The sequence below is a fragment of the Rhinolophus hipposideros genome, assembly GCF_964194185.1.
Source record: "Rhinolophus hipposideros genome assembly, chromosome: 11".
NCBI lineage: Eukaryota > Metazoa > Chordata > Mammalia > Chiroptera > Rhinolophidae > Rhinolophus > Rhinolophus hipposideros.
The window spans coordinates 75,688,991-75,715,922 of record NC_138057.1 but is presented as its reverse complement, the minus strand read 5'-3'; the positions used below and the strand labels follow the sequence as shown (position 1 = coordinate 75,715,922).

The window sequence follows — 26,932 nt, the reverse complement described above, 5'->3', positions numbered from 1 at the left end:
TTGAATGTTATAGAATAACTACACGCATTAACATATACATTGAATGCCGACTCTTTTCTTAACCACCGTTGGAAGGTTTGGGGGTTCTTCCTTGGCCCCCACCCACAGCCCGAAGGTGATGACAAGATTTCAACTTCATTTGGGACAACTGCTCAGAGCCCACACCCAGTGGAATCTGAAATCAGGGTTTCTGAACTATTCTGTTTCAAATGTTTGGCGAGAAAATCTTTCCTTTTTCTGTTTAAGTACATTAAAATGAAATAGTTAAAGAGAAATTTTTTCCAAGCAGTTAAAAAAAAAAAAATCAACAATTTACAACACGGCCTTTGGTAATACTACTAATGAATTCCAGGAGGACGTGATTTAACCACTCTGTCGCTACCCTCTCGGTGATTAAAGACAGACTTGGAATAACTAGAATGTGAGAAAGGCCACTGGGGTGGGGTAGTCCTCATCTGTCGATATGGAGGCCCTGCTTGCCACCAACAAGGCCAATGTTTTGGATGTTTTAACTCAGACACTCACACACAGAGAGGAAGACTCGACAGTTCTAAATAATGGTTATTAATGACTCCCTCCTCTCAAGTGACAAATTACTTCTGAAATTTAGAATTGAAGAGGTATGAAGAGTGAATAGAACATGACATAATATGCCAGCGGGCAGAGTTCCCTTTTACTCTATGAGGGAGAAGGGCAGGGCCTGGAAAACAATTAAGGTCAAGGGTGGTGACCACAGCCATTCCGCCTTACCCTCTCCCCCTCCACGCCCCAGGTGGCAGCCTGCCCCTTGCTCATGTTGGTGACCAAGGGCAGTAAAAGTGCTTCTTGTCGCACCTCGCGCTGGAGAGCCTAAAATGCTAGGTACATGCCACCAGGAGGCCAGACCCAATCCCAGCTCTGCCTCTCCCTAGATGTTCAGCCTCAAGTCACTTCCAAGGGTCCCTCGCTGGAGCCTCTGGGTTGCGTTACGCAGTCGCTCTGATTCTGAGCGTCTACAAATATGTTAGGATCAAGAAAAACAACCACTACATCATTTCCCATTCATGATTCAAAAGAACATGAGGGCAAAAGATGGTACCGTCTTCACGAAAAAATGCGCATTTGTGTTGAATTCAAGCTATTCAAATATACACTTCAGGATGGACGTCTAATCTCAACCCGGGAAGATTTAACTGAGTGAAGAAAATGCCTCCTTAGAAAAATGCCCAGGACTGAACTCCTTTAAAAGCTTGAGACGTTTTGGTTTCTTAAATCACCATCCTTGTACCAATCTGCTATTTTTCAAGTCACTGATTACTTAAAAAAAAAAAAAAAAAAGGGAAACTAACTTTCATAACTGCAGCAACACTCCAAATCATGGCATTTATTCACTACATTTAAGTTTTATTACACTTGAACCCTGCCATGCCAAACCACCTACCTCTCATATAAAAGAAATGAAGAAAAAAGCCAAGTCTGGGGCCGCGGGCACCGCACTTCCATTCCAGATGATCTAGTCTAATCTTATAAACTGAAATATTTAAAGAGTCTCTAAACCTCACTGACCCTACTTTTAAAAACAAGGAACATATGGGCACAGCTGGCTTTTCATCTTCTTCCAGCCTACTAAAATATCCGCTTTTCCAAAATTCAAGAGGAGCGAGGCTGCCAAACTCAGATTCATAAAAGGCTGCATGCGTGAGAGTGCGTGGGGCAGGCAGTGAACGGGCCTGGGGCTGAAAACAACAAAACCTAACAAAGAACCCAAGGCGACATTCTCCTCCTCGCCCAATCTCAGAAACTGGGGAGAACAATTTGCTAACAAAGTAAAGCAATGATTGATAAGGAGGTAGAATGTGGTACATGGTCTGGAATAGTTCATGGCTCTGTTTGGTCTGGGAAGTGCCCACCCACTGCAGGACACGCTGAGGTCGAGAGTCCCCCCTATTCAGGCATCTTTAAAGCTCCGTGAAGGCAGGGAGGACATGACGGTGGGACCTGAGTCCCAGTCCTGGCTCCTCTAAATCTTAATATTCTGACCTGGGATAAATTAAGTCACCACCTCTCCAAGTTTCAGTTTTCTCATTTGTTAAAATGAGGACACCACGATTCTCCTCATGGCATGGTTATGAATACGAAAACAATATACATAAAATGTTTACATGATGCCTAGCACAAGACTGTCAGAAAACTGCAACTGAAATAATAATGATGATAATTGTATTTATTCTAATAATAATTATTAATATTATTATTCAACTAGAAACAAAACATCTGCTGTTCAGGAAGGATGCTCAAATTCAATGCTGCCCTCCCCACCGGCAAAAGTCCTACCCAAATAAATTCAAAGGGCCTTTTAAAAGTTACGGCGGGCAAAGGATTTTGTTTAAATGTCCAAATTAATAATTGAAACCGTGCCTTGAAATAGAACAGCATGGGGGTGGGGTGGCAAAATCCTGGGAAACATCACTTGTTTAACACCCATTTTTACTTTGTTTGGCGGCTAGATTTACACTGAGAGATCCAGGTGAAATATTCCACTGAGCTACCTGCAAATAGACTGTCAGCTTCCACTCTGATAAAAGGTAAAATACCCTCCTCTAAATGGTCTGGTTCACAAAACCGACCCTAAAGTGAACTAATAAATCTGTTCCGACACACGGAGAACTATTTTCATAATCCTGAAAAAGGCCCTTCTCCAAACCCCAGAGCTTAAACCAACTGCACAGAGAGCTCCAGTACACTTGAGCAAAAGGCATGGGAGGAAATCATTTCACATTTATAACCCTGCTTTCTGGGACAACAACAAGAGGCACACATAATCACCAGAACCACCAAGAAAAATAAGACACACAGTCACAAAAATTACAAAGATAACACATTTACAAGCAGCAAATACCTTGTCAAAATCTGATGTGTGAGAGTGAAAGCCAAGAAGGCCAGTTCAGAGGTGGGAGTTGTATTGACGAATAGTCAATTCTTCATCAAGTAGAAGCTCTGACTTCCCAAGAAGCCACATTAAAAATTAATATCAAAAAGTGTATTGCTCAGCCTAAACTCATCATTCATATCTAACAACACTAAACTGCATTCTAATGAAATTTCGCCTTCAAAATGACTCTGACACCAAAACTGAGTTTGATACCATTACAAAAGCAGTCACAGCTCTGTGACACAAGCATTTTAAAGATATTTAACCAACCTTACTCTGTCGGTCTCTTTCACACCATCTTCCTAATCACCGGAATAAATCAAACCCCCTCTAACCCTGCTTAATCATGGTCTTTGAAGCCATTTGAGGGGGGCTGTGATGCTGGGACCCTTTCATGTATGGCCTGCACATGTTTTCCTGGTCACCATCTACGACTCAGTGGACTGGACCCAAGCCAACATTTGCACGTCTCCCCAAAAGAGGGAGAATGCAGACGGCGTCGGCGGCTCCTGATCAGAGGAGCCCGTGAAGAACGACGGCTCCCCAGCCACACGGGCACGCTCTGCCAAGTCCTTATCTTGCAGCTGCTGGGCAGGCGTCTGGAGAAGCTGCATATGAAGGCGGCGGGGACACCTGTGTAGCTGCACCCCAACTACATGCTCAGCTCCTGATGGAATGATTCACACCCAGTGGGGACCCTGGGACCATAAGCATGAGGGCACAGGGACAGTCTGCTTATCTGAGGTAGCTTATCTGCGTGGGGTCAAGTCCTAGCTCTGACGCTTAGCTGTGTGACCCTGGGAAAGGAATTTAACTTTGATCTATGTTTCATCTTAAAACAGAGGTGATAACAGTACCTGACTCACCGAGCTGTTATGAGGATTAAATGAGTTATTATTTGTAAAGCCTTTGAAAAAGTGCCTGATGCCTAGGAAATGCAATATAAGTCTCTGCTGGTTGGCCGGCTGAATAAATGAAATGACAGATGGATAAATGACAGATGATACCTGGTCCTATGTATCCAAACCAGCTCACTTCATACATTCAATGAATGTTTTCTGAGTGCCTCCTATGTGCCAGGCACCTAAAATTCCAAGGTGCCTGCCATTTGGGGGCCACACATTTTTCACTGAACATTTACTGTGAGCATCAAATGAGATGACACGGTTGAAAGTATTTGCTGAATTTCGATGCACTATTATCATCATTGTTATTGCTGTGTGACTAGCCTTTTCTGAGGCTTTAAAGGAGAAAAAGGAAAGTGAGAAGCCGCGTCATCAATAAGCCAGCCAATCTAGTCCTAAGACTACACAAACACACGCAGCAGGGGATGTGCAACGCCACTGTTGTCTGGCGCAGGCAACTGGAGGAGAAGAAGAGGGAAAGCAACACGGGCCAGGCTTTCTGGACGAGGCGAGGGCTACGCCAGATGTGCATGGTGCACAGGACGAGTCTCAGCGTTGGACTCCGGGCTGCCTCTCAAGAGCGCAGGCCTGGCACGAGGTGAGGCACACCGCACTGGCCAGAGAGAGACGCTCTGGAATGTGCGTGACGTGCTCAGGAGCCCAGAGGAGAGTCACCTGATTAACGAGAGATGATGCGGGAGACGTGTCAGATAACACGAAGCCAGTGCAGGTTCCACACAGGAAAAGAACAAGTGCAAGTTTGGAAACCCCAATGGGATGGCAGGCAACCTCCTAGGACTTTAAAGTTATAGGCACAGAATGTAAACGTGGGCTGATTAAATAACAGCTGAGCCCAGGAAGCCCAATCTCTAACCTAACTCTGATTTCGTGTTCAGGTCCTACCCTTCCAGAGGTGTCTTCTCTGAGACACCTCTGGCTCTTGGTACTTGCGACTAGAGAGGGTGGAAAGCAGCACTTGCAGAGTGAGGATAATTCAAATGCACAGTGCCAATGCTTGTGCTCCCTGTGGGGGAGAAAAACACAATCTACATTCCAGTCTTTATCTTAAAAGGAGTGTCACATCAAGGAGGGATATGAAAATGTGTGTCTCATCTCCAGAGTTAAACAAAGAAACAAAAATGTGTGTGGTTTCAGTGTGAAGGAAAAGGAAGTCTAACTATTCCAAGTAAAGCCAGACACACATTCTGCCTGGACATGCCCTGCACATGTGCAAGCGTCGGCAGGCCCCTGCTGGAACTGCAAGACCCAGGCCCTCGTTTAATGAGACCAGAGCAGAGCAAGTCCCTCCCGCAGGCTCACCTACCCCAAACCGTTTCTTGGTACGATGGAAGTTCCAAATCCAAGGCCCACTTTGTTTACTAAGGAAACAAGAATCACTGGAACCAGCCCTTGGCCTTGCCTTCTAATCTGGCTTTGATGCAGGACACATACAGAATAGGCCTTCTCAGAAGTAATGAATCTTAACGTATAGCTTTCAACTCTAAGATATAATTCCCCCCAGTCCTCGGGGCTCAGCCTTTTCCTGTGAAACCTATGAAAGAGGAGAAACTGCTGGGCCTTCTCCTAGGCAAAAGCCATCTGTGCCAAACCTTCTGCCACTCAGGATGGGTGGCAAACATCTTCACAAGAAAAGGAGAACTCAGCCTCTCTGATCTGTGCAATCCTGGGCCTCTCGGTCAAGTCTCGCAACTATAGTGCAGGTAACAGATGTCGTCCGTGGTGCGAAGACCATCTTATGATTGAACACTGACAGAAGGCGGCCTGAGGATTTTAGACGTCGGCTTGGACAACAGGACTGCGGCCAGTGAGCTAAGGCTCCGACCCCGTTGCTGGCTAATTCTGTGGGCTGATCCAAGTAGCAGAGTTGATCCCACATCGTAAGAAGGTGGGGTCAGCGAGGCTGGGATAGAGCATGGCACCTCATGGTGCCACCTCATGGGCTCCTGACAGTGGATGTGACGGGGATGAGCTTGGGCATGCATGGCCTGAATTCCAGATCACCGCAGCCTGATTTTGTCTCTCCTTTAGCAAGAGCCATTAACCTTTTAGATGACAGCCCCGAGATCAGAGTGACGGAATGATTTTTGAGGTCAGCAAGGATCTATGTTCTCAAAACCTGACAACGACATGCAAAAGTTGTGACTGAATCCTGGTGTCCCTGAGAGGAAGACTAAATGCATGTGACAGATCTTCTGCAATCAAAATGCCCCATTTCCCAGAGTATCTGTCACAGATTGATAACATCCACGCAAAAAGTTAAGTACAATTATGTCTGTCACTAAGAAACATACTTTGGAACCTGTGACTGACAACTTGCTGAAAGCTGACAAATCACCGGAAGATTACTGGAACAACTCAGAGCAGCGCCACGCAGCCTACAAGGGAAGCTCGTCCCTTACTGACTCCGGGAGAGCTTCCCAGGAGGCCACACCTCCCAGGAGGACGCTGCGGGACAGGCCTCAACAGCTGGCAGAGAAGCATGCGCTCTGTGGCAGAAGATGACACTTTCTCCCGGGAGAGGGGCAGTGTCAGTGGAGGGTCCCAGGACATGCCCACGGCCTGAGGTCCGTGCGGCGCAGAGTTCAGGTGCAGCTTCTCCAGAAGGACACTGGGGACAAGCCTCAGCACCCCAGGCCAACAGACAGGGCAGAGTGGACCTACCGCAACCACATGTTCCACACTTTCTAGGACAGCCGAGCCCATGTCCACATACACAGGAGATATCCCAGAAATTCCAGCACCCTGCAGTCCAGACTGCTTATTTCAGATGGACTCCAAAAGGGACAAAAAACACTTGCTGACAGCTCGTGCATGCCAGTGCTGGGATGGGGACACGGTGCCAGCACTGCCGAGGGCCCCCTGTGCCCTCAGTCCTCGAGAGGCGGCCAGAGCGACCACTTCGCAGTCATAAGCCTCCTCCCCTGACAACGGCTCTGGTGAGCAAGAAGGTGATGGCTACAAGTCGGGTGACGAGGGCAGACTGAAAGCCATGTGAGCAGGCCTTGGGGACAAATGCCCTCTGCTTTATGCCCTCCCTACCCACTGGAGCTCCCTGGAGTCACCCTCGGCAAGGCGCCTGCGACCCGAACACTCAGGTCTGCTGAATCTGAACTTCTGAGCATGGGGATAGGGAATCTGATACATGTCTTAAATGAGGCTTAGGAAGAACGACGGAAGCTCTCAAAAATCCAAATACTATTTGAATAATGCCAGCAATCGGAAACTCATGACCTCTTCAGTCGGCTTCTTCAATGTCATGGAACTTTGACTTTGGGGAAGTTTTCTTCATTCATCTTTAAAAACGTTAAGCCCAAATCTATGTCATTGTAACTTCAGTCCACCTCGTCTGATTTTGCCTTCTGGGGCTCCCAACAACCCACCCCACCTGGAAACACTTCCACGCATTGACCACTTCAACACCCGAAGCCAGCGGCTGTATCTCTACTCAGGTCAAACCTCAGCAATTCCTCACACTCAAATTCAATGCTGGAGTGGTGTCACTTTCACAAGGTGGTGCGTGGTGGTGGCCACGACCCTCTCAAAATACCTGACAGGTGTGGGATACCGCCTCATGGGATGGCCCCGCTGTGCAACCAGACTACATCCCACACACCCAAGCTCGTACCCAGCCCGGTTATTTCACACAAACCACGGCTACGCCAGGTCTCTTCAGTTGGGTTTTTGGGCAATTGATTTCTGAACCTCAGGAGGCCCTGAGTGTTCTCACCGTCACCTTTCATCTGCTGGTCCAGCTGTAAAGGAGATGGGGAGTATCGATTCTGTCATGCAGCACATCAGCTCTCCCTAATGACTCTTTGTCATCTGCAAATTTGATAAGCATGCTTCTGATGTCTTTATCAAACCACTGGTTCTATAGTTCAGCAAACCAGGGCCAGCAGTTCACCTGGCACCCCCCTCTTGGGATGACAGAACCATTCATTCACCCACACTCTGGGGCTACTGGTGCTCCATCAACTGTGAATTCACTTGCCTCCCAGAACTTTTCCAAACCTCTGTACCAGCAGCCGCCAAACCTTTTCTTCCCAGCAGAACCATCTGTGAGACCCGGTATGTGAGACAGGTGAAGGGAGCGGCTCTGGTTGAAGCAGGAAGGTGCTTCTTCCATCTGCACCCTGCCCCAAGGCAGTGGCACAGAACAGAATCAGAAAAGCCTGCACCAGGCAGACTCGCAAAGCTGAGGCCAGCCCGGAAGTGATAAGGGGAGATGGGACCATGCCCAACCCCCAGGCCTGCCCCATCCTGATGAAGTAGGTGGGCAGAGGATGGAGTAGCAGTGACGCCCAGAGAGAAAATAGAGGCTCCAGGAAGAAGTGCCATGCCCTTCTTCACTTGGAAATCTCAAGAAATGTGTGCAGAAATGTCTGTGTATGAGATAGAGTCGCTGAATGAGAAAGAGGCACTATACCAAGACGTCTTCTCCTGCCTGTGGCCACAGATGTCGCCAAACACTGCGTCCAATTCACCAGACAGGGCCAAGGGGCAGCCTCGGCCTCTCCAGGGGCCTGTCCTTTCTGAAGGAGGACTGTTTCTGGCCCCATGACTAGCACTCACTATAGAAAGGAAACAGGCAGGAAGCACTCATTCCTGGGGCTGTACCTGCCTCTAGAAAGAGAAGGCAGTTTTGCTAGGACCGTGAGGTCCTCAGGTGATGACACATCATCTTTGTAAAGGTCCACCAACTGCCCCTTTTGTCTGAAAAAGCGGGGGGTCACAGCTCTCCAAAAAAAAAGTCAGGGAATTCTTTGAAATATGAGTGGCAACATAAGAAATGGAGGCAGAGCACACGATTTTAGCTTTTGAAACAAAGGCTCAAGCTCAAGAAGGCAATAAGGTCTGCTACTGGCCCCTCCCACGTTCCCTTGCAGTTCCCACAGGGGATTTGCTGGGAAAATGGCCTGCTGCCCCTGGCTCAGGAACCCCGGCGCCAGCCCTCCCGCCGCTGCCTCCGACTCTGGTCAGTAGAGGGCGATGCAGCACCATATTCTCACTCTAGCCTTGGCTTTGCAACTTGATCCTGGCGTCCACACAAAGACCTGGCTTAAAGAAGTATTTCTCATGCGTGTGGTTTAATACTACATGAGAAAGAGGCAGCAAAACACAAAATTGCTATGATATGATATCACCTATGTAAAAAGTACACAGAAGAATGACTTGAAGGAAATATAACCAAGGTTCTGCGCCTTTGCTCACCTCAAATGGAATTTCTGTGTCTTCATTATTTTCTATACTCTCAAAGTACTACAAGCTTATATTACTCTCACAATCAGAAAAAGACCCAGGAGTGCTCAAGGGCTTGGAGTCATGGGGGCAGAGGGATAGCAGCATGAGGCCCTAGGCTGTTGGAGACGCATTTGTATAAAAGGGAATACATGCCTAGATCGGAGCTGAGCACTGGGAGCTAACAGGCACTGGACATGCCCTTGGCCCTCGAGGAGTTCACAACTTGACCGCAACACAAAGTGAGGCATAGCAGCGGAGAAGTGCTCAGAGAAGAGAGTCCCAGCCGCATGGTGTTCAGGGAAGGCTTCCTGTGAGAGGGGGCATTTGAGCTGATATCTAAGGCCCAGATGTGAGACACATCCACTGTACAGGGGTCCACACAAGCAAAGAGACAGAAGCACGAAACAGGAAGATAAGAAGAGACTACCAGTTCAGCTTAAAGTTTGAGGCTCAGGGGTGGAAAAAAAGAAGTGGGGACCCACAGAGCCACTGCAGAGCCGCCACTGGGAACACATGCATCACCCACAGCTCACCACCAGAGAGAACGCTTTCACATTTCTCTGCTGGCGAGATTACAGAGACCTGAAGTCTCAAGAAATAAAGTAACATACTCATCATTTCATAAATCTTCAATGGAAAATTTGAATAAATAATCAGCATTTCATGTTTTTTTTTAAATCAAAGATATTGGATAAGAAAATAATACAAAAACCAAAGAAACAAAAAAAAAGCCCTGATGAATTAGGAGGTTCACATAGGTGTACATGCCACCTGTAAATTACTGCCCAGCGAGGGAGGAGAGCTTGGGATAGACAGGTGGTTTTTACTGGGAAGCATTAATGTAACATTCAATTATCCTACTGCATACTGGCTGACTTAACTCAGCCAAATTAGAATACATTTTATATTGACTACTTTGACATTTGTTTTATTTGGCGAGTAAAACAAAACTGACCCAATTTCCTTGCAGCCATTGTAAACCATAAACTGTACAAGAGGTTATAAAATATATAAGCCTTATAAACACTTTGTTTTGATGCACTACATCAGTTCTGCCTGGTGCCCCGTGGCCTGTGTTCCTGGCCCGTCTCACTTCCGTTGCCAGTGACTGTGCCCTCCCACTGACTGGCAAGCTTCTGGAAAGATCGCTCTTCCTGCTTTAACCAGGAGAATCAGTGCTCTTTCCTTATCCAACAGAAAGATTAAACCTGCCCTGAGGCCGTGCCCGTTTCCAGGCATATGATATTAATACGGAGCAGCTCCAGGGGTGATGAGTCTAAGCTGACCCTGGGCACAGGTGATGGGCCCAAGATGATTGTGAGCACAGGTGATGGGCCTGAGATGACCCCAAGCACAGGTGATAGGCCTGAGCTCATTGTGAGCACAGGTGATGGGCCTGAGATGATTGTGAGCACAGGTGGTGGGCCTGAGATGATTGTGAGCACAGGTGATGGGCCTGAGATGATTGTGAGCACAGGTGATGGGCCTGAGATGATTGTGAGCACAGGTGATGGGCCTGAGATGATTGTGAGCACAGGTGGTGGGCCTGAGATGATTGTGAGCACAGGTGATGGGCCTGAGATGATTGTGGCACAGGTGATGGGCCTGAGATGATTGTGAGCACAGGTGGTGGGCCTGAGATGATTGTGAGCACAGGTGGTGGGCCTGAGATGATTGTGAGCACAGGTGATGGGCCTGAGATGATTGTGAGCACAGGTGATGGGCCTGAGATGATTGTGAGCACAGGTGGTGGGCCTGAGATGATTGTGGCACAGGTGATGGGCCTGAGATGATTGTGGCACAGGTGATGGGCCTGAGATGATTGTGAGCACAGGTGATGGGCCTGAGATGATTGTGGCACAGGTGATGGGCCTGAGATGATTGTGAGCACAGGTGATGGGCCTGAGATGATTGTGAGCACAGGTGGTGGGCCTGAGATGATTGTGGCACAGGTGATGGGCCTGAGATGATTGTGGCACAGGTGATGGGCCCGAGATGACCCTGAGCACAGGTGACGCAGAGGTGACACTGATTGCAGCTGTGACAATGCTCTGGGTAGTGACAAAGGAACTGAGCTATGCTAGTGTGGAACTCCTAAGCCAGACAGACACTCAACTGCTCGACCTGCAACTCTGGGTATCTCCTTAGCTATTCGTATCTTTTCAAACCAAAGTGAACCGGAAAACTGCATCTAAAGTTTCAGGGGATTCCAGGGGTCGTTAAATTTACGTACCACTCTTGGTTTGTGAAACTGTCAGGAGAAAGCCAAGACTGTCTTTCTGAGGAATGCCCCGAAGGACAGAGTCCTCTGAGCTGCTGTTACGACAGCGCATCCTTCCGAGGGAGGCAGGTGCTCAGCTCGAGCAGCGAGCAGTGCAGACAGCTGGAGTCCACACCACCCTGTTCTCTGTGCCTCCCGGAGGGCACAGTAGGGGTTGTGGAGAGCAGGAGGGGAGCCCCCCGTGACTGTTTGGTCCTGTTCCCGACAGATTTATCTCTATTTGCCCACATAGAAGCTTTTAGATCCGTTCTCATTTACGTTACATCAATCCCCACATGATGCCGCCTCGCCAATTCTTGTTTTACTTATTTTGTAATCCCTCTCTTGAACTTAATCCATCACTGCTGTTTGTTCCTCATCCTCCAGGACTGTACTAGTGACGCAGATGTTTTTTTAAATCTGACAGCATCCTTTCCCCATCTGCTTCTTGCAGAAAGTGTACAGGCCATTACTACCTCTACGACGACTGAAATCAGCTGTAGAGCGACCAGTTTACTCTCCCAAGTTTCTTTGTGGAAACAATTACGGAAACTAACATCCCTGCAAAACTTCTCACTATTCTCATGCCAAAACTACTGATTTCTTAGTTGTAGCTCATTGGGAAGGGAAACAATATGAAAATGAGCGTAATTACTTACCAACCCTCCTGGGTTTCAAATGAGTTGCTGGCCAAGGCAGAGAAGGAATTCCACCTTCTTCCAGCCAGTGTTTCAGTGTCTGTGTGCAGCTATGAGCTCTTTAGAATAGCAAGCCAATTTAAAGTTGCATGTTCTATTTCAGGAGCCTTCAGAATATGTACAAAATAGAATACAGAATGGCTTTTACATTCAAGTAATGCAAAGATTTCTAATTGGATTTTTAAACATGTCCTCCAGAGGTGTATTGCTTCGGCACCATTTCAGCAGATATCAAGTGGAGGTGTTCTAACATGTTGTGCAGTGGGACCCAATACCACGTGACTGTAACATGCATGGCAGCACAACATGCCACTGAGAAGGCCTCACCTGGGGAGGTTGGGGGCTGGGGTGGAAGCAGCTGACGACTGGGAAGGCGTTGTGGGTTGAGATGAGTCATGATTTCTTGGTACTCTGCCCATTCGATACCAGATCCCCATGCTGTTCAATTCCCTTTAGGAGAAAAGAGAAATCTTCATGGCGCTGTTTAGCACAAAGCATTTACCTGGGTGACAAAGCAAACCAACTCTTTTAAAAGAGTCATAGCCTCAAACACCAGGGAATCAATTCTCGTCTACAAAGATCGGTTATATCACCTTCTCTGTGCTCTGGGTGTCACAGTTCAGAGACGAACGTGAGGGCAACTGTCCCAACTAGGTGAGCCTTTATGACATGGTCTTCTCCACCCACCGGAGCTTGTCTTCCTACTGTACTTTGACATTTACCTTGTTTCTCAGTCTTTAACATCGTTTTTATTTTGCCATTTAATTGTAGGTGTTCACATGACAATCCACTTCAAGTCCTTTGTATGGTTTGGGTGAGATAGAGCAATGGTTTTTAACTCCCAGGGGAATTAGCCTCACATGTTTCTAGGACATGCCCCAAGTTCTGGATAAAGCTCCTTACTGCAGGGATGTCACCCGCAGGTGGCCTCATTCTCAGGGTCAGCTTGGGAGATATCTTCAAACCATGAAGTAGGTGCCCCATGACAACTAAGAGTGGACACAAAAGGGCCTGAAAGATGCCACCTCAGGTTTCCTGTGACTTGAGAGGCCCGGCCGCACACCACACAGCCACAAGCGTTTATGGGACAGGTTTGTTTTTAGGAATTATAATGAGATTATTTTAACTACATCCAATTTACAACTTCTCAACTGTCCCAAAGAACTGCATCTTGGGATATAGAGGAATATCATCTCTTCAAAATATGAGAACAGGGTGGCCAGTTTTCTCAGTGGTTAGAGCACAGAACTCATAACACCAGGGTCACCAGTTTGATTCCCGCATGGGCCAGTGAGCTGCACCCTCCCACAACTAGATTGAAAACAACAACTTGACTTGGAGCTGAAGGGTCCTGGAAAAATACACTGTTCCCCAATATTCCCCAATAAAAATTTAAAAAACACGGGAACACACTTGTTCAGTGAATACTTCTAGTAGCTTCTCAGTCTACTACAATCACGTCTTATTAGATAGATGGCTGATTCCAATCGGCTCCACCGACTTCACCACATCTCCATGGTGTCTCTCCCCCTCTCCCTGGTCAGGCCTTGGAGGAGCTGTTCCCATCTGAGGTTTATCACCCCCCAGCAGATAACCCAACCCTTGCAAAGTAACATGTGGAGTTGGGCCTGTTTTTGAGAGAAAGTGACTTAGAGTTCTGAACTGAGTTCTCTTTCCTTATTGTCTGCCTCTGGAAAAGAATTTTTACCCCAAGATGAAACAAAAATATACTGTATTTAACAATCTTTTCAAAATGATATAAAAAAAAGAAGATTCTAGTTTTGATCATCAAGATATATGGTAAGAATCTATGCTTTAGAATTGGTTACATTGGCTAAAGTGGTATAGTTTATAACTAAAAATACACATAGTAACTGAAATTAGACTTTAAAAATTCATCATTAAATTGTGGCCTTGTACAAGTTGTATGTAAATGGATCTTCCAAGATACCTGAAGTATGGTTATGCTCTTAACTATTTCCCACTCCTACTTACATAAATAATTTAAACCACGTTACAAAACAGGGTTTTTGAGCGTGTAGGAAGAGAATGATCAGAGAGCCCTTCTCAAGGACCACAAAATCTTGACATTACTAGCTGAAGAGTCTAAACAAACTCTTGTGCACCAAAATGAAAATAATCTCCCTTTCTGTGATACCAGCTCCCCAAGCAAACACCACAGCTCCTCTATTGCCCAGCCTGTGTCTAACTTACAGGGAAAGGCCCTGGGTTTTAAAGAGGAGGGTCTGGGCTCGAGTTAACAAGAAGCAAAATAGAGCACAACCCAGACCCAGGAGGCTGACTTCAAAAGCCAAGTAGGAGAACTCGTCCGTGGGGACCCACAGGGACAAGCGAGATACCTGCAAAGCCAACCAGGGAGGCACACAGCTGAGGGGCTGAAAACCATCGACCACACTGATTCACTGGACGGACCCGAATTTCAGTTGACTGAGAATAATGAACATCTATTATCTTTTGGACACCCAGCATCCATTGACCTCCCCGCCCCATTCTGACTCCCCGCTGTCTTTGGGGGGCAGCTACCCCCTCATTCTTATTCCCTGAGTTTCAATGAAACTGACCCCAATTCCAGCTTAGCACGGGAAGAGAGAACATTTTCCAGGTAGCAGTGTTGGGTTCAGAGTGCACATGACCCCCGTGAGATCAACCAAGACCAACAAGACTGAATTCTAGAACTTCTGTGTGAATTATCAAGAACATAGATTTGACCTTTGCCTGGGGATTTGAACCTGGAGAAGTAGGTGAACTGACGGCACCACTATTTCTCCACCAGGGGAGAACATGTCCAGGCATGGGGTCCCCCATGAGGAATCAGAGCAAGGAGAGAGGGGGAAACTAGACCCCAGTGACGTCCTCTGACCGCCTACTTCCAGCCACACCTGAAGCCAACCTGCCCCTGAACTCTGCTGTTGTGTCAGCTAACAAATTCTTCCTCTTGCAGAGCCAGCTTGGGGCGAGTTTCCTGTCACTTACAATCGAAAGAGCCGAGAGGGAAATCCTGAGATTCCCTGTACTTAGTATTTCTGAAGCGGCTTCAGAGGCAGGCCTGTGCCCAGCAGTGAGGCTACAGGGTGAATAAGACACAGTGGGCCCAGCCCTCAGCAGTCCTCTGCTCGTCGGGGAAGACGAGCATCAGACGAAAACACTGCCCCCCAAATTAGCACGTGGTCATGTCATATCAAGTTTTCCCCCGAATCAGAACCCTCCAATGGCTTCCCAGTGCCCCTGGAATAGAATCCAAACCTCTGTCGTGTCCTACGAGGTCCTGCCCCTGCACCCCTCATCCCAACTCCTCCGCGCTCAGCCACGCAACCTCGCCGGGCTGCTTTTGACCCCTAACGTGCCATCTTCATTCCCACTGTACACTTGCTCTTCTCCTTTGCCTTCAAATCTCTGCATGCTGGTTTCTTCTTGACCTTGAGTTCTCTGCTCAAACGTCACCTTTGTGAGCCCCTAGCTGACATAGCCCCATTCATTGCTGTGTCTCATTTTTCTCCACTAGTTGAAATGGTCTCATTTCTTTCCTGTTTGTTGCTCGTCACCCCTGGTACAACACAAACTATGAGAGCAGGCTCTGATTTGTCCGAGTCACCACCATGTCCAGGGTCATGGGCCCAGTGGTCACAAAGGAGAGAACACCTTGGCTTTCGGCCGTCTGAGAAGGCCCCGAGAGCCTGAAGGACGAGCACACGGAAGGACAGGGGAAGGAAAGGCCTACATGGAGCAAGCAGCATGAACAAAGGTACGGAGGGGTCGGTAGTGTGGCGTTTCAGACTGGCTGCGGCATGCAGGAAGACCGGAAACGAGAGCTAATGTTGAAAAGCTCATGGGCCCCTCAGAAAATCTGAGGGCTACGTCCCCAGCAGTGACCTGACTGACCTGAGTCCTCTCAGCAGAGAGAAGAGAAGAGATCTGTGTTGTTAAGACTTACCCAATAAACGTGTACTGAGGGGGGGCCTGCTTGGTCCGGCCCATGATCCGAATGTCGCAAATTGCAGCTTCAGTTGAATCCCGTGGGATAAATTTAATGCACAACCTCTTCTTTCTAAAAGCTACTTCCTCTGAAGGAAAGAATAGGAAAAGGTATGAGTCTTCCACAGATGCCAACATCTCAATTCTGAGCACCATGGCTCCCGTCACATTCCCTCCCCAGCAGTGGAAATGACCGGTCATCCTAGTGGCCCTACAGGAGGGCCGGGCTCTACCCTCATGCCTTCTGCAGGGCCGCAGTGGACAGACTGCGACTGCAGAGTAGGCACCAGTTCCCCTGCTCTGTGTTCAGGACCCAACCCCAGGCATCCTCGGCAGAGAAGGCGCTCCCAGGAGACTGTCTACCTCTGCAAGGAGAAGCAGCTTGGAATAAACCCTGGGGCTGGCTGCTAAGAGCCACAACCACAACCAGCTCAGTGCTCCAGCCATCAGACACACACAGGAGGGCACCCTGAGTATTATTACATTTTACTACCTCGACTTTCTTCCTTTTTACTTTTTACTATAGAAATTTTCAAACATTCCTCAAAGTAGAGAGAACAGTAAATGAATCCACATGTTCCAGTCACCCACTGTCCACTGTCAAAAATGGACAAGCTGTTCTCACCCCCACACACACCTTGGTTCTGCTGGAGAATTTAAAATGAGCCTCCAACACCGTGTCTTGTCACCCGTCAATATCTCAGTGGGCATCTGTGGCAGACAATTGTTTTAAACATGACCACCATGCCGTTATCATTCCTAACAAAATGAACAACGATTTCTTACTATCACACAACAGACGGTCTGTAGTCAAGTTTTCTCCATTATCTCAAAAATGCCATTTAACTGTTGGTTTGTCTGAATTTGGTTGTTAGGTCTTTTAAGTCTCTTTTACTGTAACAACCTCTCCACTGTGCCTTTGTCTTCTGGGCACCGATTAGTTGGAGAAATCGGGTCATTCCCGTGTACTTCCTGTAAACTGGCAGTCGCCGCTAAAGGCTGTAAGGTTCCGGTTAGATCTTGTTAGGCAGGAGCAATTCACAGGTGGTGCCTGCACCTCCTATGGTACCACGTCACGTGACATGGCGTCCAGCTAGGCCCCCCTTGGCTTCCGGTGGTGTCAGCCTGGTACCTGGTTATGAAGTCCCCCAACACCCATTCTCTGAGCAGTGTTCACTTCCCCCGTGACTGTTGTCTAGCTCCACTAAAGATTTCAAAACGGTCATTTTCAAAATCTGTCATTCCTTCTGCTCTTATTAGCTGGAATTCTCCTATATAAAAAATAACTTCTTCCTCAGCTACCTGATCTCTCTGAAATAGGCTTTGTAGAGGGGAAAAAAGATAAATACATGACTCTTTCATTTATCAAGTCTTAGAGCAGTGAGTCAGTGCACGAGCAACCTCCAGTGGTGACCAAGAAGGTATTGGTTTGTTCATGTGTGGTTTTTAAACATGAGTTTCAGTCAGTTACTCAGTACATGAGTCAGATGGAATCTGGGTTGAAGTCCCAACTCTGCCATTTTCCAGCACTATGACCTTAATTTCTCTTAGCCTCGCTTCCATTATCTGTAAAAGGGAGGTCATGAAACCCCACCCCGTAGGAGCATAGGGTGGGTGAAATGGGATAAAACATATGCTTCACTTAGCCCAGTGCCTGGCACATAGTAAGTGCTCAATCAAGAATAGCCATGAATATCCTTAACATCATTATTACACGGAGCCTCCAGCACACAATTTACGTCAGGGTTTGGCATTGGCTTTCAAGACCTTTTGGACTTTTTGCTTGGGGCAGGAAATAAGCACATACAAATCAGGGAGCAGAAGGAGGAGGGGAGGGCAGTCCTGCAGCTGGTGCTGACGTCACCAACGGGAGATCAGAATCAGTGGTGCTGCTTGGCTGTTGTTGGGGAGGGGATTATTTTTAAAAGAGCCAGGTGGAAGCTCAGAAAATTTGTCGGTTCTTTTCCTAGGTGAGGAAACTGAGGGCTAGGGTAGACCTACAAGCTATGAACAATTCAGGATAATGTCCTGAATCCAGACCTCAAACATGTACCCAACAAGGCAGAGACTGTATCCTGGGGGAAAATGGCCTGAGCAACCCTGCACCTTCAAAAACTATTAGCTGATAAGATCGGGCCTTTGAAAGTATGAAGAAAGTGAGATTTGTCCTCAAAGTAAATGAAAATGTAGGTATTTTACTTGCTTTTGCTAGGCTGCTCATTGCTCTATTCCTCCATCTAGGCAAACTAGGGGTAAGAGATGGAGCCACTAATTACACATGCTTAAACAGGCCTAGTTTTCAGTAAACATATTATAGAGTCAACAGAAATGTGTTCAGTCATGCTAATGAACACAGAGGAAGGACACAGCATTTTACCAAAACAGTCTTCCACTTTTTAAGTACTATATGGATTGCAACAACTGTATTTTAAATTAATTACAGGAGTCTCATCTTTTTGGCTGACTTTATAAAATCAGGTCCTTAAATGCACTCAAACTGCAGCACAGAGCAGACTGACCATAGGATTATCTGGTCAGCTTGGACTCACCTGTCCCCTGGGGAAAGGTTCCAGGAAATGATCGCATGACTCGAAAGGAATAGGCTAGCCTAAACTCACCCTCCATGTGTGATAAGAAACCTGTTGAAGATGCCAGGGCAACCCAGCGCAGCAACCAACATGCCCCTAATTACCGGGAGAGGCTTCCCACCCAGGCTCACCCCACAGCAGCCACACCACAGGCCACGCAGGACTCAGCCCTGGGCCTCTTCACTTAACTGGTTCAGCAAATTGAGAGGAAAATACAGGATGTGAAATCCCTTCTGGCTCTACAGTGTACCAATAGAAAGACATTATAAGTCAATTGGTTGTCAAAAGCTAACACCAATGTAAATTTTAAAACTAAGAAAAACACTGAGAAAAAGTGGGAACTTGATACAAGTCTATAGGCAATTTTAGTTCTTCAGCAGACAAATCATTAAGAATAAGTGAAAGCAGCAAGCAAACACTTGTGAAAAGGTTCAGTCTTGCTAATAAATAATGAAGTGAAAATTAAATAAAATTAGCATAGCAAAACTAAATAAAAAATGTAAAACCTATGCTGGCAGGCCTGTGAAAAACACGTATAAGTCTGGATCTGGATCATTAGTGGCATTGTGCATTGGTATTTCTGGAAGTTAATCTGGCAAGAGAGTAATAAAGCTATTATTTTTATTGAGCCCATCCTCTGAGCAAGGCCCGGTGTATGGTGGGTACCTCAGGTGATTCAAAGATAAATTAAACATGGATCTTGCCCTCAAAGAAAGAGATAAGTAGCAAAGACATGGAGAAAACATATAAATGGTTAAAATGCAAGCTAAAAACATTATGAAGTAGACAACATCCCCCCATTTTACAGATGAGAAAACCGAGGCCCAGGAGGGTCAAGTCCCACAGCTTGTAAGTGGCAGAGCCAGACTCAATATCATGTGAGTATGGCTCCAGAGTACACGTTCTCCATTATGCCCAGCCGCAGTTTCTCCCAGTGGAGGTAAAGATGGGAATTCAGAGGCAGAATCGATCACTCCCTTTGGCTTCCCTCCCTCCCTTCAATAAATGTGTGCTGTGCCTGGTGCGATGAAAAGCAATCAAGAAAGCAGACCTCCAAATGATGATAGCCCTGACCACTGATGTTGTTAGGCATCCTTGTTTTCAGGACCAGGTCACCCACTACACTAAGGTCCTTGAGGGGAGCGCTGGTACCTCAGTCATCTTTCTATCCCACAGCCTGCAGTGCTGACTAGGCATTCATCAATCTTAACTGCCTTGGAGAGGAGAGCTTGCTTCAAACTGGTATCGAGGGACCAGAGGCTGCCTGATGCAGGTGGGAGAACTTAGGATCACCCTGAAAGACGCGGAAGGTGTGGACATTCAGAGTTGAGGAAAAAGGCATTTCAGGCAGGGAAAACAACAAAGCAAATATGTAGAGTTAGAAAAGAAAGGGGTATAAAAAGTGAACAGTGGGTGGCTCGGTTGTGGGTAAAGTATAGGGTGCTTGTAGATGAGGAATACATTTGTAGAGGAAGATTGGGAATAGACCACAGAGGGCCTAAACCCAGTAGACTCAAGTACTTATCACAAGGAAATCATTCAAAATCTACAGTACAGCCAAACTGATGTATAGATTCAACACCATTCCTATCAAAATCCTAGCTGGTTTCTTTACAGAAATTGACAAAACTTAAAATTCACCTGGAAATTAAAGGGACCCAGAAGAAAAAAAAAGAAAATCATGGGACCCAGAATAGCCAAAATCATCTTGAAAAAAAGAGAAACAAAGTTGGAGGATTCATACTGCCTGGTTTCAAAACCTGCTACAAACCTACAGTACCCAAGACTGTGATACTGACACGAGGAAAGACAGAAATCAATGGAAGAGAACTCAGAGCCTAGAAACAAACTCTCACGTTTATAGTCAACTGATTTTCAACAAGGATGAGACAATTCAGTGGGGAAAAGAATGGTTATTCCACTGGATATTCACATGCATTAGAATAAAGGTGGACACATAACTCATACCATACACAAAAACTAACTCAAAGTGGATCAAAGACATAAATGTAAGCGCTAAAACTATAAATCTCTTAGAAAAAACATAGGCATAAATCTTGGTGAACATGGATTAGGCAGTAGTTTCTTAGGTATGTCACCAAAAGCATAAGAAACAAAGGAAAAAAACAGATAAACGGAACTCCATCAAAATAAAAAAACTGCTGTATTTCAAAGGACATCAAGAAAGTGAGAAAAGAAAACCCACAGAAAATTTTGCAAATCATATAATTGATAAAGGATTTACATCTATAATATAGTTGACCCTTGGACAACATGAGGGTTGGGGGGCTGCCCCCCTGCACATATAACTTTTGACTCCCCCAAAATTTAACAACTAATAGCCTACTGTTGACTGGAAGCCTTACCAATAACATAAAGTTGATTAACACATATTTTGCATGTCATATGTGTTATATACTATATTCTTACAATAAAGCAAGCTGGAGAAAAGAAAACATTATTAAGAAAATCATAAGAAAAAATACATTTACCGTTATTTATTGAAATAAATCCATATATAAGTGGACCTCTGTGATTCAAACCCATGTTGTTCAAGGGTCAACTGTATATTAAAATATTCTTACAACACAGTAATGAGAGGACAACCCAATTTAAAATGGCAAAGATAAGAACAGACATTTCTCCAGAGAAGAGCTCATACAAATGGCCAACAAGCACATGAAAAGATGCTCAACATCATTAGTCATCAGGGAAATACAAATCAAAACCCCGATGAGAGACCACTTGACACCCACTAAGATGGCTAGAATAAAAAAGAATGACAATAACAAGTGCTGAGGAAGATGTAGAGAAATTGGAACCTTCCTACACTGCTGGTAGGAATATACAATGTTGTTGCTCCTTTGAAAAACAGTTTGGCAGTTCCTCAAAAGTTAAATATAGAGTAACCATATGACAGCAATTCCACACCTAGGTAATGAAAACATGTCCACACAAAAATTTGTACATGATTGTTCATAGCAGCATTATTCACAATAGCCAAGAATAGAAATAACCCAAATAGCCATCAATTGACTGGATAAGCAAAATGTGGTATACTCATATAAATGGAATATTTGCCAATAAAAAGAATGAAGTACTAATACACACTACAGTATGGATGAACTTTGAAAGCATTATTCGAAATGAAAGAAGCCAATCAAAAAGACCACAAACTGTATGATTCCATTTATATGAAATGTCCAGAACAGGCAAGTCTATATAGAAAGTAGATTAGTGATTGCCTAGGGCTGGCAGTGGGTGAGAACGTGAGGGTTGGGGAGAAATGGAAAGGGATTGCTACTAATAAGTACAAAGGTTTTTTTTTGGAGGGTGATGAAATGTTCTAAAATTGATTGTGGTAATGATTGAACAACTCTGTGAATACCCTAAAAACCACTGAATTATATGCTTTACATGGGTAAATTGTATGATATGGTATGTGAATTATATCTGAATAAAGCTGTTACCAAAAACCCTCATATATAAATATATAATACAAACTTTATCTGTATAAGGCACTTAAACACGTGCTCTTATGGAGTGACATTCTGGTTAAAAGTGTGGCTGGTGTCAGACTTGTGTACTCTAGTTAGTCCCCTACTTCTACATGTGTGACCTTGGATAAGTCCTTTAATCCCTAAGTATTAATAGTTACTGTGCCTCATTTATCTCATATGTGCAATGGGTTTAATAATACCCATCTCCAAATAGGGGTTTTCTGAAGATTCAATATATCGAGTATGTAAAGCATTTATCACAGGGGTTAGCATACAGTAAAAACATACTAAATATCAGCTATAATAACTATCAGGTAATACACATAGTAACAAACAAGTAAAAGCAAAATGTCCAAAAGCGAGGAGACTATTAAGAAAATAAAAATATGCTACGCAATGGCATCTGGCATCTACTTGTTTCACTAAAATAGCAGCCAGGTGGGGGTCTGTATAGAGATGGAAGTTCTGGTCGATGTGAAAGGCTAGCAAGAAAAAAGCAAAACAGTGGGTCCAAGACGGGGCTAACTATGGAAAAAAAATCAAGTATGTATGACACAGAATGACATACCAAATTTCATAAATAAATCGTGTTATAAAGAAAGATTCTCTGTATTTGTTTTTGATTGACTGCTTCACTGTGGTGGGTACCCTAAAGTTGGTAAGAGTAATTAAAAATGAAACGGGTTAAGCGATATTACATCGAAACGAGGAGGCTTCCCAGCACTGGTTAGTAAGTAACTGACGGGCTCGACAAGAACCGGAAAGCACTCCAGGACCCTGAAGGAGCTTCCGATCCGTCCGTCAGCCATTCACTTCTGCTCGGTTCTGCTCAGGGCTCAATGTGTTCTCTTACAATGAATCCTGTGTACTCTACCCTGCAGTTCTTCTCGTGCTGGCTTTTCTTGTGAGCTCCAAGAGCTAAAAATGGGGACATTATTGTACTTATATTCCCTGGGCGTCTTTTGATTTTTTTCCCTTTTGCTTCTGGGTCTTGTGCCAAGCTTGGCTTCAGCAACACCAGAGGATGCACTAAGGACGAGTTCTCACCAGTTTCTGCGTCCATTCCTGAGTGACCGAGTCAGCAGGGAGCCCCATTCTAAGAGAAAAGCGCATTCTGCTCACTTACATGGTACTAACCAGAACACTGCAAACTCCTTGGAGAACCAAGTCAGAGATGCGTCAAAAGCTGCAGGGTTTATTCATGGGCATGTGGTAAGGACTCCTAAAATGTTTCCAAAGAAAAGTGCACATAAAAAATATCTAAAAATACACCTGGAGGAAGGAAAGTCTCATTGTGATGAGTGGTACTAAAGGATGACTCACGTGTGTCCACTGTCTCCTGAATTGGGATGAAGCCCACAGGCAGAGTGTCCTTGATGTCAATGAGCTTCATATCCACTAACACGTTCCCTAAATGACTCTTGGGAAGAAAGAAAAGAGATACAGACTATTAATCTGAACATGCCTGTGCTGGGTTTGCCATTTTGGCTTCGAGATGGCATATTTAACACAATGACTCTTGCAGCTTTACGACAGTAGGTTAATTAGAGTAGGTGCCACTTAATGCTCCCCAGCGGTCACATAGGGACTCAGTGGCCCCCAGGAAGGAGCTTCATCTGCAGAACCTCAAAGCCACTCACTCACTTGGACTTGGCCTTGGTTAGACGGACCAGCAACCCAGGAGACGCTTGAGACATAACCCAGCAGAGGGCAGCTGTGCACAGGTCCTGGGACCAGGCTGCCACTCAGCCCAGAGCACTGGCTCTCAGGCCCAGCAGGTTTTAGGCAGTCGTGTGGGGGAGAGAGCTGCAGCTAAACCTAAGAGAGAACGAATCGCACTCCTAAGTGATCGCCAGTCTGCATATCGACACGCATTTTGGTTGCTAGATACATTCTGTAAAATCCCAAGAATAATAAACTAATTCAGAGTGAAAAGCCCTGTTGCCTCAATATTACACATCTTCTAAAATGACATGCACCAGGGTCTCTTAAAGTTTCTATTTAGTGGTAGTGTGGGGGGTCCACAGTGCACAGTTTCCATAACCAGCACAAAAGTATCTTCTGAAGACGGCACATACCACTCTGTAATTGCGAGAGAGAACTCTCTGCAAACACGCTGGCATGTGCAGCTGCATTTCAGGTTGGAAATAAGCTCTAAAGATACCTATCCTACAACTTAACTATGTGAGGCCACCTCAGAGAGTTCATTAAGATCTTCAGAGTCATTTGCAGCTCAGTTCCCCCTCTCTAGCTAGAGCCAGTTAAGGAAAGACTTATGGCTTCCGATCCGAAACCTCTCCTGTTAGGATGCACTTTGCACGCCCATTTCCCAGAAGCTCCTCATCCCCAGAAGCCTGGCACGAGCACACTGTTCCCTTGTTCTGCGTTCCTGAACAAGCCTGTCAGTCACTCCGGCCTTCTCTGGCCTCCGCACTAAGCCCTCAGGCCTTGTTGCCCTCTTGCTCAGAGAAGGGCTTGGACCTCCCTCTCCTCTCCCCGCCTGGGAGGCCAGCCACCCCCGACAATGTCAACACTAACTGTGAGAGCCGGTCAGTGAGTTGTTAGCATCTAAACTCTCCCGGCACTGTCTGTTTTCCTTCATTCCAATGTATCATGGCATATTTGTGAGGTTATTCAATGTCTGTCTTCCCACTAGAGTGTAAGAAGCATGAGGACCAAAACTCTGTTACTACTGTAAATCCAAGCATGGCCTACTTCTTGGCACACAGTAGGTGCTCGATCAATATTTGCTGAATAAATTAATGTTTCTTGGTACATTTTTAACAGGGTGGGCCCTTCAAAGTCAGAGATCGAATTGGATTTGCTTGGATGACAAATCTAAACTACATCAATAAACACATTAAAAGTATATTTAATAGATACATTATAAACTGACAGTACACAAATGAAATAAGCTCTTCAAAATTTAACTCTGAAGATCCAGGTGTCAGGTGTAAACTATGATCGCTGTTTTTACAGCACTGTTGTCACAAAACTGTTTCTCTCAGAATCATCGTGTTGGCCAACAATTTTATATTATTACATCCAGGTAGCTGGGCCTCAGGAAAACAACACACCATACGGCACAGCAAGTGGAAAGTGGACCCTCACGAATGTGGAATAGATCTCTGACCGTGCAGGAAGGGTTTGAACCGTTAACCTAGCTCGCAAACATGAGCTGCTTTCAGAATCGCCTCATCTAATCTATCATAATTTTTTTTCATGGCAGTTGTGTTTCCATGTCATCACTGCTTTTCTGCATTGAGAAATTAACAACTGGGTATGTTTCCCTGCCCCGGAGATAGATGGGCATTCATCAATATCTTTCTCAAATGTCTTCTGCTTGACAAGTTGAGTTTTACAGAAGTCAACTGCAAACCACTTAGCGACCTCACCCTCCACACTCTACAACTGGCCCTGATCATAAAACCAGAACATCAGCCGTGCGGCCATTAAAAAAAAAAAAAAAGAAGAAAGCATCCAAGAACCCTCTCGTGCATACAAAATGGGAGGCTGCACTGTCAGAGCTTCCTGCAGTCCAAGTGGGGTCCCTCTGCGCATGGGGCTGCTGCTGTACTGGGTTTAATACAGTAGGTCTGCGACACCATTAATTTTGCAAGTTCCTCTCCCCTCCCCCATCCCATGCTCCCTTTCATTTCCTCCTCATAAATATGAAGAACGTATTCCCAATCCTTGTTGAGCAAATGATTCATGCCAAAAGCCCAATATGCACTGACTCAGGGTATTTATATTGTCTCTGGTAGCCAGTATTTGCTAGTATACTGTAATTATTTTTGACAACCTTGCATTTAAGGTAGCCACAGATAACCAACTTAATATTCAAATGTTCATAAATCCTTCTGTTTAATATCCTCCCTACCTAATCTATGTACATTATTATTACAGGTAATGCAGAAAGTACAGGGCATGAAAAGTGCAATTAATCTCGATCCTTCTCCAGGAAGCAATGTCACTCCAAAGCCAGGTTTCTGTATTAATAGCATTATTGGGGGAAAGAAATTTAGGTTCCAAAGGAGTCTCCCAAAACTCCTACACTGGGAGTCTCAAGTCACCTAATTAAGATTCTGTCCAGTCTTGAGATCCCACGTCCCTCCTTTACAGTTGTAAAAAATCATGCTATGCGTAGTCTTGGCTCTGACAGCAGGGCCAGCACACACTGGCTGCAACAGACTAAATTATGCCTCATTCCTGCTCTATTCCTGAGCTAGCCAGTGGGCCCCTGCCACTCCTTTGAAATGGGTCCCTTTAGCTCTCATGACAGGATCCATTCATTCTTTTTCTGAAAACAAAATGCACCTATTTCCTATACTGCTTCAAAAGAGAGGTGAAGGTTTCTCCCACTGCCCTTGTCCTATCTTATACCCTCATCACAGCCCACATGCCACGCCCAGCCCTCATGAACTATGACACACAAAGTAGACACTCAATAAACATCTCTTTAATGTTTAATAAATGTTGACTAAATCAATGCATTTTCTAGAATACGCTCACCTAGGACACCCCAAATTAACAAGCCCCAGTGACTTCTCTCTGTCATTTTTAGACCTGTCACTCTCCCCACACTAAGGGATTGGGGACTCTTCAGGCCTAGAGTACCAATAACCCACAGCCTTTGGGGGAATGCAACAAAAACAGGCATTGAAAACGATCAGAGAGATCGCGGCTGTCCTCTGAGGCCACAGTCTTGAAGGGAAGCCTCTTCAGTCAGGACAGGTGAAGGCTGAGCAGAGATCAGTAATGACACCGTGACACCGCTGAGCAGAGCGAGGGTGTGAACATGAGCTGTTCAAATCC

The 26,932-nt window shown here is 45.7% G+C and overlaps 1 protein-coding gene across 3 annotated transcripts in view; it reads right to left on the bottom strand.

Moving 5' to 3' along the window:
- MVB12B (multivesicular body subunit 12B) overlaps positions 1 to 26,932 on the bottom strand; it is a 170,498-nt gene that overhangs the window by 92,026 nt on the left and 51,540 nt on the right. For all 3 annotated transcript variants that reach the window (XR_013994561.1, XM_081067717.1, XM_081067718.1), the window contains exons 4-6: positions 23,441 to 23,537; positions 15,989 to 16,118; positions 12,364 to 12,486 (exon numbers count right to left, since the gene is read on the bottom strand). Coding sequence is in view for 2 of the 3 variants with exons in the window: in XM_081067717.1 (XP_080923843.1) it covers positions 12,364 to 12,486; positions 15,989 to 16,118; positions 23,441 to 23,537 (350 nt within the window). In the remaining variant the exon portion in view is untranslated. The remainder of the gene's footprint in view (positions 1 to 12,363; positions 12,487 to 15,988; positions 16,119 to 23,440; positions 23,538 to 26,932) is intronic.